Source organism: Xiphophorus hellerii, chromosome 6 (genome assembly GCF_003331165.1).
Source record: "Xiphophorus hellerii strain 12219 chromosome 6, Xiphophorus_hellerii-4.1, whole genome shotgun sequence".
NCBI classification, from domain to species: Eukaryota; Metazoa; Chordata; class Actinopteri; order Cyprinodontiformes; family Poeciliidae; genus Xiphophorus; species Xiphophorus hellerii.
The window spans coordinates 9,739,212-9,755,126 of record NC_045677.1 but is presented as its reverse complement, the minus strand read 5'-3'; the positions used below and the strand labels follow the sequence as shown (position 1 = coordinate 9,755,126).

At 37.6% G+C, this 15,915-nt stretch overlaps 1 protein-coding gene across 5 annotated transcripts in view; it reads left to right on the top strand.

The window, feature by feature from the left end:
* The window catches only part of astn1 (astrotactin 1), a 351,664-nt gene that overhangs the window by 311,018 nt on the left and 24,731 nt on the right, over nucleotides 1-15,915 (top strand). For all 5 annotated transcript variants that reach the window (XM_032565575.1, XM_032565574.1, XM_032565573.1 and 2 more), the window contains one exon: nucleotides 14,608-14,743. In XM_032565575.1, coding sequence (XP_032421466.1) covers nucleotides 14,608-14,743 — 136 coding nt within the window. The remainder of the gene's footprint in view (nucleotides 1-14,607; nucleotides 14,744-15,915) is intronic.

Here is a 15,915-nt window from a genome sequence, read left to right as displayed (position 1 = left end):
CACAAACAGGTTTTCTCAGTAACACCGAGGCAAACAGAAGCAAAGCAGTGAACCAGTTAACTCTATTTAAAATATGGATAGATTTTTGTTTTGGTGATTTGTGAAGCAGTGTAATCTTACTTGCGTTTTTGCAACAGTTTTGCCGTCACTCTTAGTTTTATTTCTGCACTGGATTTATGAAGCAGACCAGATATACAGGAGGGAGTTTTTGAATTTACTCCTATATTTACTTTTGCAAGGACGTCTAGGTCATGACCTTACATCATATTCCTCAGAACCTTCTTGACATCTCAATAAAACAATAATGTAGTAGTTTGTTCAAATGAATACAGCAGATTGCTACATTCCTTTAACTATTTAATAAAATATGAAATGCTTGGATTGCTGTTAAACATGACTCAGACTATTAAATCATTATTTACAGCCTGTAAAAGTGTGCTGTAAATGTAATTATTTGTATAATAATATCAGGATAAAAAAAGAACTGCCTTGTCTTTGATTTTTATTAGAAGTTGCTTTTTATGCTCTTATCATATTCTGTGTATGGAATACTTTAAAAAGCAACACAGTTATTGAACACGCTTTACATGATTTGTTTAAATATGTAACAAACAAAAAGAGTAACATCCCTGATCTATTTTTTTGTAATCTCAACAACCCAACAGGCTGCTGTTTTCCTTAGTCCTCCCTTATTTTAAAATTAGCACCAGCTTTTTGGAAACTTATCATTTTAGCAAACAGATACAATTCCTCCAGTTCTTATCCCCACTACCTTGATCCCAGGAAGCCATCATTCTACTGTTTACCTCTGGCCCTCGTCAACCGTTGGCCCGCGTGTGGCTATTTCCGTGTCAGTGTGACATCTTTGGCTTAAAAAAGAAAAACGGTGCACTGACCTATAAAGTTGGTCACAGATTGTGATTTTATTTTATTTTTTTCTTGGATTCATTCATCTTATTGAGCTTCATGTAGAGATTCCAAATAACCGGACTCCCAAACCTCATGGTAAAAACCTAAGCAGATGGCTGACAGATCCCTTCTCTACAGCGGGCATTGCTTGTTGAAAATCCTGTGTGCCGCTGCTCCCAGGCAAATATTTCTAGTTCATGTAGGGATCACTGTTGCATGCTTCAGTCGTGGGCAGCCAGAGAATGCTGAGATTTTACAGTGTAATGTTAGAAGTTTTATACACAAGCATGTTCTTCTTAAGATGCTTTCCTCTGATTTAAGCATCTCGTAATAAGAGGTAGCTACTTATTTATTTCATTAGCTAAAGAGACAACATTGTTTTATTACTGTGTTGTTAACAAAATTGCCAAATCAGTTTAGCTTCCAGGAGGACTTTTATTTTATTTAACCCAATTTCTGATTAGGAGAACCGTGTATAGTTTATGCAGAGAGCAAAGGGTATAATCACTCTGGTGCTGAAATTGGAATTCTGTTGCAAAACAGAGATAGCATCTTAATTGTCTAAAACAACCACAATTATGTTCAGTATTGTTTCCATGACAGATGTTTACCATGGTAAAAATTTGATACTTCATTCTTAAAGAATGCTTTTTCCATTAGAGACTCATGAATGACCTAATGCACAGATATGTGAATGTACTCCTTTCTTGTCCTTATAATACCTCTGCTGACTGACACGATGCAGCCGGCACAGATCATCTCTGTTTCAAATATCACTGTGAATTCAAGAGAGGAGAAATATTTTTGTTTTATGTTTGCTGAAAACTTTATTAAAAAACGGTGAGGCATTTTCAAGGATAAAATGTATGATTCAGAAGCAAACCCGCTTTGATAAATCAAACCCTCTTGCACTGTTTCTTTAAACTAATTAAAACCCTTTACATTAAAGCAGCTTGTGTCTGGTTCAGTTCTAATAGTCCGCAATATGAGCAAGATTTTTTTTCCAATGCGACGACCTCCTAGAGAGCATCAAAACGGTTTGTTTTATGTTACTTCTGCACCCTTCTTATACCAGAGGTTTATAGAGAAGGAAGAAAGATCACCTGTCTGAAGAGTATCCAGGATTCTGTGGTTGCTGCTGACAAAAATTTATTTGTAAACTTTGCTTCTTGACTATTTTCGCTCTCACAGGTAAAAATAATCCGGTCCGATAGGCGATTGTTCATTTTCTACAAGCTGCACACTATCATTTGACAGACAATTTTTCACACTCAATTTTTCACACTCAATTTTTCACACTCAATTTTTCTCCGCAGAAAACCGAAATCTCCGTTTTACTTTCTAACCTCTTCAGATTTAAAGTCCGCAATTATTTTTTAATTGACTGAGAAAACTAATTGTAGAAAAGCAAAAACGTGCCTTTTGTAAAGAGCACTTGCATTGTTGGGGCTGAAAAGATGGGGGCACCGTAAGACTTTACCATTGCTCCAACACGAAGAACACAATCAAAACTGTTACATAGACAGACGAAGGGAGTTTACAGAGGTTACAGGCTTTTTGTTCCAAAGATATTGTTCGTGTGAGGAATCATTTTAGGTTTGCTAAAGAATGAAAAAAGATGAGGTGATTTGAATGAAGTGATTCCAAGATTTTGTTTGACACAAGGAAATAATACATCTGCAGCAGGTCGGCGTAAAGTGGACACGTTTGTAGACATGTAAGCATATCTTTTATATGAGAAAAGCAGCTGACTGACATCTCCATCTCTCCAGAAGCATTTAAGGAAGTTGTTTGGGTGAATTGTCCTTTTGGGAGCAGAGGTCAGTTGATTAATTAGAAAATAATGTATTTGTTACTATGTTATTGTTTACAGCGTATGACTGCTAAGTTAGACATTCTGCTCTCAAATATTGCATCCAGCTAGCTCCAAGGCGCTTTGATGTATCTGGCTACATGAGCGCTTAGCGTGCAATGTTTCTCATGGTAACCCTGTCCACCGATCAGACGCGCTTTGGTCAAAGTCTGAAATAATTGAGCGGCCCTCCTAAGATGCGGCTCACCCGGCGGTGACGCAAATACAGCTCAGAAACCTGCGTGTTAAATGTGACATCGAGAGAAAGTACAAGACAGTTTGTTTTGTTTCCTCTTTTCTCTCTATCCAAACATGACTTATTTGTATCCAGCGCTCCTGCCCATGTGGGCAATTATGATTGACTGCTAGTGGTTATAACCAGGACTGCCGTGCCAAGAAGTAGCATTCAAGACTTTATCCATGATTGAATGTTGTGACGCTGTGAAATAAAGATCAACAAGTCCAGATGGGTTTTGTTAAAGCTTTGCTGCCAGTTGGGCATATCGCGGTGTGTATGGGTTGAGGGGGCTTTTAATCAAGTGAGCAGTTTCCTTGGGACTAGCTGCAGCAGAAGTGGTTAAATTCTCAGGTTGTCTTTTGTGAAACCTGTTGTTGGAAGAAAAACAAAAGGAGAATCAAACGAGAGTTTAAGCGTTGGCATTTACTTTTATGGACAAAACATGTGTGTTGCTGCATAAACCATGTGTTCATTTGTGTGTGCGGTCCGTAAACTTCTCAGTTGCTCTTTTTCTCCCCGCTCCACCCGCTCATCCCACTCAGTTCATCAAGTTCACAACACTCCCCTGTTTGCTTTGAATGTTCGTTGCCAATAAAGTGTTAACTGGATATATTTCAGAGATAATAAATATATATTTTATTCCAGTTTGAATCACTTCCAGTCCTCAATAACCATCTGCCATAAAGCAAAGGACCTGTTGTGGTTTGTAGATAAAGCCTCCTCTTTCAGGAGGCATCACTCATTTTCTTTTATTTTTCAAAAATTAATATATTACAGCAGTGCATCCAGAAAATTGGGGTGGTTACTAGCCTAGCAACAAAAAGAAAACATTAAAAAGGTAGACAGAACATAAAGAGATCTCCTGGGGTGCAATGTGCTCCCACTGGATACAAATGATTTTATTGTTCTCCTATTGGTTGTTTTATTCTCTCTATAATTTAACGTTGATTTTTCTTGTACGGCGCTTTGTGATTTTATGTCTGTAAAAAGCACTTTATAAATAAACTTTGCTCACTTACACTTACTCAACTATGAACAATCGAGCATGGGAGATCTCCATCTGGGTTTAATATTAATGATATCAGCATATCTGAGTCCTGGTTGCTCCAAGATGGAGCCTGGTAGCGGTGATAAAGGTACAGCTGTGTACAGGTTTGGACCTCCATGAATAATTTGAAGGAGTGGGTGAACTGACCTTATGCTAATGCTTTAGCCACTCACAAACACACAGAGCTGATAGTCTTTGAGTTACTTGATTTATTGCAACACTTTTGGAACAGTAACTGTTGTGGTCATCGGTTCCTGTCATCCCTGACTGCAACATGCAAGATTTCATTCAATGCCTAAAACCAACCACCCACATGCTTAAAAAAAAAATACACTTTTCTAATGCCTCTTAATTCGCTCGTTGTGCAACAGAGTCCCACCAGGTGAAGCGCACACACCTCCAAATTGCTCACACGGACAGCTTGCTCCGAGACAAAGGATACGTATATGCATGTTTGGTCCTTTTTGTGACGTCAATGATGGCAAGAGGGGAATATCCAATTCTCCTCCTGTTGTAGAGCATGTCTGCTCTGACACAGTGAACTAATCAAATTTACCATACTGTTAGTGTAGCTCCCCACAAGCGAATGTTCTCAAATTCGATCAACAAATTTTGAAATATAAGCGCAACATTTTTGGGGAACATTGTGTTACCATTTTTGGCATGGATGTATGTTTTTCTTCGCAGGTCAACATCAACTGGGTGTTTTTTTTTCTTCTTTTTTTTTATAGGAAAGTGGTGTGGCCCTTTTTGTAGGATATATAACTGCTTGCGTCATAAACAAACAGTCTTTAATCAAAACCATGCAAGAAAGAGACTCGGTGCACTGTGAATTTATTTCCAAATAAAAGAACCTGATGTCTAATACAAGTCGAGATTTCACAATGCAAACATGATCATCTTTAAAGCACCTGTCCTTTCCATTAAGGAGTAGAGAAAAACAGCAGTGTCTAGGACACATGCACACACACGCAACTGACGAAAGCAGGGACGACTTCAAAAGTTATTCCATAACTCAAATCAGTCTCCTGGCAGTTGTTGATTCTTTCCAGCCAATCATACTTTAAGAATGCCAAGGGTAAACAAGTCCAGCTGAATGACAAGTTCCTGAGAGTTATGGTTCTTGAGCATCTGTAAAACTGGATCTTCACAGGCTGTGTGTGGCTTAAAAATATTCCTTCCTGTGATCAGAAAAAAATATTTTTATAAAACGTGGTACAAATTGATTATTGTGTTAATGTTTTTGACTTGCATCATTGGCAGCCCTAAATAACAGAATTTGACAAATGTTCCACTCCAAACAATCCTATTATAACCTAAATTATGCATTGTTTGAAATCTATGGACATGATTATAGTGGTGTACAAGGAAGCAAGAGATACAATCCTGTGAGAAACAGATTTCTTAGATGTCATAAAATATATTTTAATTAATAAACATAGCCTGAGTAAATACCAAATTTATGTTAAAAATAGGATTTTGTTTATTGAAGGAAAGAAGCTTTTCAAACTGACTTGACCCGATAGGAAAAGTTAATAGCCCTCATGAATTTCTTTTACTACACCCAGTTGCAACAACATAAAAAAAAAGCTAAAAGATGTTAAAAAGCTGCACGGCATAATCTGAATTTAAAAAAATTCAGGAACAGCTGAAGTTTTGGGACTTCAATGAATCACAGCAAGACTCTAACCAAACAAGAGGCGCTGGAAACAGTTTGTGGACTAACACGTACAAAGTTTAACTTTCTGGAAGATCTAAGTCTTATTCCAGTGTAAAACGTACACAGTGTTTCAGGAGAAGAAAATCATATCCTTATCTTTTGACTTTCATATCAAAAATCCCTCCAATTGTCCACCGGTTATTGGCAAAACCAATAGCCAATCGGCCAATTACTTTTTTACACAGGGCCCCATTACTTTTTTGGATTACTTGTTCCCCTTAGTTGAAATCCCCTCAAAACTGCATCATGAATATTCTTCAAATTATCTTCTTTTTTTTATTATTGTAAAGTATTATTCATGAAAACATTCTAGCGTAACAAAAAACAGAGGATGTCCATGACAGGGTAGATACTTTTACTCAGCACTGTACATATAAGCAGTAAAAAAAATTATGACACATTAGTAGTTTTGTAAAATACATCCAGCACATGGAATATTTCTTGCTATCACAATTCTTGTCCAAAACAAGCTGCCTGGTGCCTGTTTGTGTCCATAACATTCAACAGTCTCCATGTCTCATTCAACAGTCTCCATGTCTCCTACAGCGGCTACTTAAAGTATTTTCTCCTCACTCAGGAAGTATCAAGACAGAATTTCCTGCCTTAGGCAGATTTACTGATTTTGCTAAATAGACAGATTTACAACATTTCCCAGCTGTACCTTTAACATCCTACCAGTGTCATCATAGGAAAGCTGGATGGCTTGCAATCCAGAAATCAAATGCATTTTTTTTCTTTTTGCTTCAGAACCTGGGAAATGCACGCTTTTACACAAAAATGTTTCGCTACATTTTGTTATCGAATGGGCATTTTCTGCCAGCTGCTCAGCTGTCTGATAGTGTACATTAGTAAAATTTCATAACCAAGTATTTTTGTTTGTTTTTTTAATTTAAATTATGCCTCAGAAACTGTTTTGGGAATATAAGCCATCTGTTCACTAAGTTAATCTCTTGCTGTCATTTCATATCTATCTTCATAAAATCTAAACCCTGCAGAAAGAAATTTTCATTTTACATATTGAAACTGATTTTTTTTTTTTTTCTACACTTCGGCTGACAATAAATCTAGAATGTTCTTTCCGTCTTACATTTTTGCCTGAAGGGATGAATCCATAACTCTTGTGGAATAGTTTGCAACAAGCTTATTTATTAAGTATTCAGGAGATGTGTAATGGCATTAAAAAACTATTTAAATTTGGATTGTTCCTACACTTTATTTGCTAAAGTTAGGTTAAGCTAATGCTTGTTAAGATAAATATGTGACAGAGTGCACAGAGCATCACAGTTTGTTGCATATGGGGCTGCAGACCAGTCAGGGTTCCCAAGGTGACCCCCATCTACTACTGGAAGGAGCAGCTTTGGGAACATTAGCATCAGAAGTGGGCCATGGAGGAATGAAGGAAGGTAGCCTAATCTGAGGAATCTTGGTGTTTTCATCATGTTGAGGGTTGGGGAACACATGGAAATTGGATATAAAACAACTGTAAAGGAAAACTGGCCGAGGCATGGGTGCGGATTTATGTTTCTGCTGGTAACCCTAATAGGTCTGACTTTATTTGGTTAGATAAGAGGTCATAATCTGTTATTATCCATGAGAATTAACTGGTCCATTATGGGAATAAGAATGATGCAAGTAGGACTTAATATGAAGTCTTTTGAAAATCATTTTAAATTGAATTAAATTATACAAGTAATTTGAAAATGTTTCATTAAGAATACTTAATTATTAAAGGAAATAAACAAATTCAGTGGTACGTGGGTACAAAATGGTATATTTACAATAACAAAATGGCAGTAGAAAAGAGACACAAGATGGCAACACATGGGGACAAAATGGCAGGATGGATTGTAGAATTGATCAAGAGCCATTCTACTGTATATGCCTGAAACACAATTCCTCCCTGCCTTCCCAGACTAAGGTTGCTGTGACCACTGTCTACTGCAAGTAAAACTGACTGATTGTGAGAACCTCACCACCCTAGGGAGGAAAATACAATAAAAGGAGCGCTCCCTTTTGAGATTCATTGTAACCATCTCAAGCTGGCCTAGTCGACAAGAATCAGGGAGAGAAAGGTTTGCTCTGATTTACCTCCAGGATCGATTTCATCTTCGTCTGTCAACAATCAATGCAGTCCGTGTCCATTTTTTCTCCCGCTTGGGGTGAGTCATGTCCATAAATGCCATGGCAGCACACAGTGTTCACGGTGTTATTAGTCTTGTTTGACTCTCATTTATAATAAAATCTGGTCATTACAGGTCTATCTGGTTCTTTAAACAAACTTCTATGAGTTTTATTGCTTCCAAATGTTCTGCCATGAAGTCCTCTAATATATGACTCAAATGTTTTGCTGCAGATGTACAGAATACAAGTAAACCCCTTTCAAGGAGGAAAAGAAATATAAAAAAAAAACAAGAAAATTCAAACAAACATACACCAAAGACACGATCAGTTGTTTCCTTTATTACTCCTTTTCCACTTGTACTGTCCCAGCACTGCTCAACTTAGTTTTACTCGACTCTACATGGTTCCAGTCATTTTCCCTCACAGCTGAGTACCACCTCTATGTGTTTGGTTCGTCCTACCAGGGCAGCTTCAGAGTCTGAAAAGTAAAGTCATATGGTCTGGACGTTGTGTCGTTTTCAATAAAACGCCAAATGCACTCTGTCGTCTTTGGGAATTTTTACAAATGCCAGGACTGATTCTTGTAAGGGAGTCGTTTCTGTGACACAATCATTGACTCCCCCCAGTCAATCAGTGGCCGGCAGTCTTCTGACATCGTATTTTCAGCCTTGATTGGTACATTTGGAATCCCAGTTGAGTAGGGACTGAAAAGGGGCTGGTACCATGTCAACGTCACTAAAGGAAGCCCATAACCAAGTCCATCCACACCGAGTTTGTACCAGTGAAAAATGGCCATTTGTGGTTTCCCCAGAGGCATGTGAATGTAGATACTTTTGTTTTGGGGGTGTCAATTTTATTGTTATTAAATAATGATTTACAACAAAATACATAATTCTATGGACAACAAAAATATGTCTAAAGTTACTTTGGGTTTTTACAGAAAAGTCTGGTGAAATATTTTTAATAAATCCCATAAATTGGACAAAAAAAAATTTATTCACTAGATTGCCTAGATGTTATCATGAGTTATCATTTAGTTGACACATGGCAACAATGAGCGGTAACTGTTCGGTGCTTCCTGCAACTTGAGTCACTCTTTTAAGAGAAAGGGCATTGATTAAAGTTATTGATAGCCAGCCATTATTAGTTTTCCTTTCTGTCAACACAGTGATCATACAGTAGGAAACAACTAAGTGCATAAAAAATCAAATCACTAACCCCGCCCTATGCCTCGTCTTTATTGCTGTTTGCAGCTGCTGGGAGTAAATCTAACCCCCAATGAAGGGATTCTACCAATTTGGTCAAAGTTTATACAACTGAGCATTTAAAATTTATACATTTACAGGGAGGCATATCACTGGTTAACAGCCAGTGTCATAAAATCACACAAGTCAAACATGCTTGCTTAGGGAAAGCTTTTGCACAATGAAAACTGTAGTAAAGCCCATGTCTTGAGACATATCCAAATGAATGAAACTCATTTATATAAAAATTTGACTTTTAATGCCTATATCCCAAACACCACGTGCGGAAGAAAATACACTTTATCTTTGCTGGGGTTGCTAGGTAACAGTGCACTGCCTGTGACAATCAGGAGGTTTTTGAAGCTACTTGTTTTCCAGACACACACAAAAAAACATGTTGCCTCAAAATGACTGTTTTTTTTTAAGTTCTTGGGCTGCTTTTACAAGCAGTTGAGTCCCAAATAGAAATACAAAAATGTACTAAATCTCAATTTTACATAATATGTCCAGTTTAAGACCTGAAAGGCAGTTTACTTTTCAGAAGGGCAACCACCAACAATATCTAACCAGAAGAATTAAGATCAACTCCTGTTTATGCTAGTTAGAGTTAAAAGTGTACTAATTTCTGCCCCATAAATGCCAATATGTGACACAGTAATAAATCACAGCCCAACTGCTGATGTTGCATTTTCTCTACCATAACAGCATTCTGTTGGCCATGTTTGTCCATCGCAAGCTGCTCTCACTCAGACACTGAAATAAATTCTTAGCATGTTTCCATATTGGTATATTCCAATGAGGGTTAAAATACACCTTCATACCCACAGAGAGGATATTCCATCAGGCTTTCCAATTAATATACTAAGTGGTTCAAAGCTTCACAATGCCACTTTTCATTTAAATCTCCAGCCATGTTTATGGCTTTCACTCCTCTGACAGTCCTCAGTACTGAGTAAACACCCTCCTCTGGCAGCTTGGACACACTTTTTTTATTAACAGACTCTCCCACTCTTTATGTTTCCATGGCTCTTGTTAACCAGATGGTGACACGAGAGGATGACCACCGCGAAGCGCCCATCACTCACCGCATATACTACATGACTGCTTGAACCCTCGGATGCTTGTACTGTATGCATATCCTGTTTAAGAAAAACCGACCACCTCAGTCCACACACACACACACACGCACACACGCATACACCGCAGAGATGTATAAATACACAGAGACAAGCATTGCTTGTGCAGAGCATACTCAGGGATGGCCACCTCAGAACCACCTTCACTTTGCACACCTTTCATACTCGTAGGCTTGGTTTTTCCTCTATGCAGTGAGATCCACTCCGTGGGGGCCAGTTGGCCTTCTGATGTATGTACGGGTGTCAGCAAGGGATACAAAGCTAGCTGTGTGCGTCAAAAGCAGCATCTGTAAACCCCTGAAAAGAAGGTAATGGAGATGCTGGAGGTTCATCTGCTGAAAGTAATAATTGGCAAATGTAGATTTTTAGCACAAGTGGTTACACAAATGGCTTTTAAAGAATTCTTTAAGACCATTATTAATTAAATTTAAGTCTTGTATAACAATAGAAATGTACAAAATAGCATTGTATATTTGATATAGCAGTAGAAAGAAGCTTTTTAGCACAGATTGGGGGTTGGCAACAGAAGTTACCCCATGGCAAAGACAAATGTCACTAGTCACATTTATTTGCTATGTCAATGTATATAATAAAATAATAATAGCTACTGGAGCAGAGGCACAACTGCATCCTTTCTGAGGTGTATGTGAACATGTCCCCGACCCCACCCAATGACATAAACTTGTACAACTCATCTAAAGTATCAATAATAATAAATGTACATACATGTAAATAAATTGCTGCCTACAGGACAATTAAAGAATGAAACAAAAAACTGCAATATTTCATAATTTAATATATTTGAGCCAAAGAGCCACTTCTGTTAGCCTGTGTCTAGAACCACCAGTTCTAGACACAGGCTGCAGGTCTGAGGCATTTTGTTAGCATGTTTTCTATCATTCTTATAGCTTGATAGGAAGCCTTATGAAAACTGATAACCTACATTAATAAAATGGTGAAATAATATTGACCACAAAACACTGTAGTTATAAAAGATATCAACATTTTTTCTACACAATCCTAACAAACGTTTTTAATGTTGAAAAAATAATCTGTTTCTCTTCACAATATTTATTTATTTACTATTAATCTATTTTTATGACCGAGACCAAATGCGGTCAAGTCCGAGACAAAAAATGGTCTACAACACTGCATAGAAGCATTTACCTGATTTTTATTGATCAAACTAGATTTGAGCAATTTCCTTTGGGTCGTTGACAAAATTGTACTAAAACTTCACAGCTTCTAAGAGTATTTCTCCCGAATCCCTGCAACTTTATGCGTCTTTGCTGAGATGGATATGTAGTGATGCAAAATCTTTTTTTTAAACTGCAGCAGATATTCAAAAAAATTGTTTCTTTTATTTTCAATTTTTAAGATAATAGTGTGCGATGAAAATGATCTTACACCTTGAACTTCTAACTTCTTTTTTTTACATTTTGTTACATTTCAACCACAAACTTCAAGTCTAGTCTCTATAGAATTAGGGCAAGAAAGAAATTATAAAAAAAAAAGGTCACAAGAAATCTTGTGTACCCCAAGCCATTTAGGAAGCACAGAAAATACATGAAAATTTTTTGCCTACATACAAAACACAGTATCTCGGGAAAAACACTACACATAGACCTAAACACTTTATCCACATGGTGAAGCTTGGTGGTGATTATTACTGTCCATACAGTATGAGTGAAACTGAGTATTTGGCAAAGAAAAGACATATTTCAGTCTCTAGCTGTCCAAACCCAGCAGACACAAACACACACACTTCTGTTTTGGTGGATCTCTAAAGTATTGTAAATTTTTTAGTTTTTCTTAAAAATTATGCGCTTTTTAATCTTTATCACAGAAAATACCAACATGAACCATCCATCCATCCATTTTCTAACAACCTTGTCCCTAGTGGGGTTGGGAGGTGCTGGTGCCTACCTCCAGCTAACGTTCCGGACGAGAGGCGGGTTCATCCTGGACAGGTCGCCAGTCAGGGCAACACAGAGACAGACAGGACACACAACCACGCACACACACACTCACCCCTAGGGAGAATTTAGAAAGACCAATTTACCTAACAGTCATGTTTTTGGACTGTGGGAGGAAGCCGGAGTACCCGGAGAGAACCCACGCATGCACAGGGAGAACATGCAAACTCCTTGCAGAAAGACCCCGGGCCGGGAATCGAACCCAGGACCTTCTCACTGCTGCGCCCACTGTGCAGCCCCAACATGAACCTTGTAGTTGTAATATGAGTTCAAAATTAGTTAAAGGAGTATAAATATTTCAACTGTGCACTAGTGTTTAATATTATTTATTGTTTAAAACACTAAAATAAATAAATAAATGTCAATTAATTAAAGACAAATTGAGGATTAGAACGATTTATGCATTTATTCACAAGGTGGAATATAAACAGGTATGCAGAGTGAGGTAGTGTTTTAATTTGTAAATAACAGATATTCAAGTCCAAGTAAATGAAAGCACAGGAAGAGCTGAGCTCTGCAGCAATCCCCCTTCCTAGCTTTCCAACACTGGTTGAACAGTGTTGGAAAGCTGCTGTTAAGCGTGGAGGGAAACAACATTTTGCAGTACAGTGCTATAACAGATCAGCAGGAAAGGTATTTGGTTACAGCAGTGGCTGTAATACGATTACACAGCGCTGGACAGAGTGTAAGTAAAGCTCAGCTGTGCTTTTGAGGTTAAACGTCGCAGATGTTTAACCTCAAAACTCCCCGACTTTCAAATCTAAAGTCGGGGAGTTTCTGCGGAGCGTGAAACTGCCTTTTTGTTAATTGCATGGCATTCAGAGTGGAGGGTGAGGTTTTAGGAAAAATAGAGCATTTAAAAACATATTAGCGCTAAAATGCAGTGACTGCAACGATTGACAGAGATAGGTTGAACATGTCTGGATATAGAAATAAATGGCAGAAACTTTCAGTAAAATATTGAAATATTTTATATTTTTCCCCACACATAGCTACATGATTACAGGAGTAGTAGCCATAGCAGAAGCAGAGATTTTATTTTTAACTCCTGAATGGGTCAGTGGAAGTGGGATTCACCATCTGCTTGGACACCAGTGTGCAACAATAAACTGAAAGTGTGTGAATGGGAGGCACGAGTTAAACCCAATAAAGAGAGATCCTCAACGTCATGTTCCTTTTGGGGGGGGGGGTTCTGGGACGCAGATCATTGCAGATCTCAGATTTACAATGACTGTGTCTGGATCGGGTTATTCGGTGCATAAAGTCTTCATGTAAAGCGGGCCTGAGTTCCTTTGAAGAAAGAAGCTGCAGTAACGGTGGACTTCTTCTCCCCTCATAAAATAAATCAAAGTCAGTCACCTTGGTCATCTACACCTTTACAAAATGAAACAGCGTTATGCTTTCCAGGAATATGCCTTACTGGTACACACTGCACATGAAGGGCTTATATAATGCTAATTTTTGTGTGCATTTTTCATAATATTCGTATTTCCATTTTTAGATTATTGAGGTTGCCAAATCTACAGAGTATTTATATTCTTTATTTGTTCACTTGGTATATGACATGTCCAGTTATGACATAATTGAACGGTAAGAGATTAGAGGAGTGTAAGAAAATGTTGTCGTTTTGACAAAAAATGAAAGGATTTAGATTGGGATGAATGCCTTTCCTGTTTAATTGTCAATATCAAAGCATGGTTCCCCTGTCTTTACAATGTCTTTAACTATGACTATAACTAGGATTTCTGGCTGAACATGAACATGTTTTTTAGTCTTTAAATCTGGACCATGAAAATCCAACATAGCTGCACTATAAGATGTTAAGAGAATGTATTTTCCTCACTACATATTTCTTCTTACGTTTTAAAATATTTTTGTCACCCTCGAATATTTTAGCTCATCAAACAAAATGAACAAAGATAGCCTGTGTAGATGCACAGCAGTTTTCAAATGATGATTTCCTCTATTTCCAGCCACACTGAGCCATTATTCAAAATCTAAAAAGAAAAGTAGGACATAATTCCTCCATAGGAAATGAAAAATAAAAACTAATTGCGGGCAATTGCAAATGTCTGGTGTCAGTAGTTGCTGTCTAAGGTGGGGGGGCTATAACTTCGTCTCATAGACAGGTTGATTTGAAAAGCTATGTTTTCCGTAGTAAATTAAACCGTCTTTTGTATTTACTTCAATTATCTTTGTCTAATGATCTGAAGCACTGACTCGCCACAAAAAGTAGAATCGGAGCATGTAAAAAAAGCTTTTCACAACATTGTTTATTAATATTGTAGCAAAAGGTGCTAAACCACAGTCTAAGCAGCAGTCTTTCCAAAAAGGCGTTAACCCATTCATTCTCTGTTCTACAGAAACCCTCTTGAGCTTTGTGGATGACATCCTGTCTGGGGCCAGGTCTCCGTGTGTGATGCTGGGGGACATCCCAAACCTGCTGTCTTCCTCCATCAGTCTGATCATTCGCTGCCTGGAACCTGATGCAACATACATGTGAGTTGACACTCCATGCTCAACGCGTGAAGAAAAGTACACACTTGCTTTTCAAAGTGTCATAAATTGCCATTGATGGAAGCTTAAAGTGCAATTCACAAATGAAGTGCTGCAGTGTCTCAGAAATGCTCTGGTGAAGTTGATCAGGCCTTACTGATGTCTTTATTGCCATTATTTGCTGTGAATATAAACCCACAGGACTGCAAAAATCATTTCATTTGGTAATAAAAACAATTTTGACTACAAAATTGCTTTAGCAGACAGAAGTTAGCTTTAGCCAGTACAATAAATGAACTTGTTTCTCTGTGTTTGCCACTAATCTTAGCTTTAAGTAAGAAAGGAAGTACAGATATTTAAATACTTTCACTTTGCCTTATTTACCAGCTTGGTTTCTATGTGGAAAATGTAAAAGGGGGAGTTTTGAAAAGTCTTCGCTTTTTAAAAAGTATCATTTACTTAAAAGAAAAGTTCCCATCTTAATTAACAGTATAAAATTTAAATAATTAATTTTTGAATTGGTCCACATGAGAAAAAGTGAAGATTGCTTTTTGTTAGAAGCTGGCTATATTGAAGCAAATCCAGGTGACACAATATCCCCAGTATCATTGTAAAGCCTCTTTAACTGCATTATGATAATCTAATTCTGAAAAATGGAAATAGAAGCAGATTGTAGCCTCAACCATTTACTCAGTGCTCAGTAGAGTCCTCAGTTAGTCCTCAAGGGATGCCATCTCGCATGTTTTAGATCATTCCCTGTTTCAGCACACTTGAAGTAAATGGACTTTGGAAAACTTGATGACATGCTGAGAAGGTAATTCAGCCATTTGAGTCAGCTATGTTGGCACAGGAACCCATGAAACACAGGGAAGCAGTCTAACATTTAAAACATTTTCCTCTAAAAATCACTGGTTCCACAATTATTAGCATCCTTTTTAAGCCAATAAGACATTGTTTGGTCTTCCATAACATTTTACGAGATTTGAGAGAGGCAATTTATTGACCATTCTTGCTTCCACAATCTCTCTAGCTCACCATGAGTCCTGCATCTGCTTTTATACTTTCATCTCTATAGTTTATCCTACAGAGTTTCTTTATGAAATTTAGGTCTGGGGACTGAGATAACCAGGGAAGAAAGATTTATTTTATATCTGGTAAACTATCTTTGCCTTGAC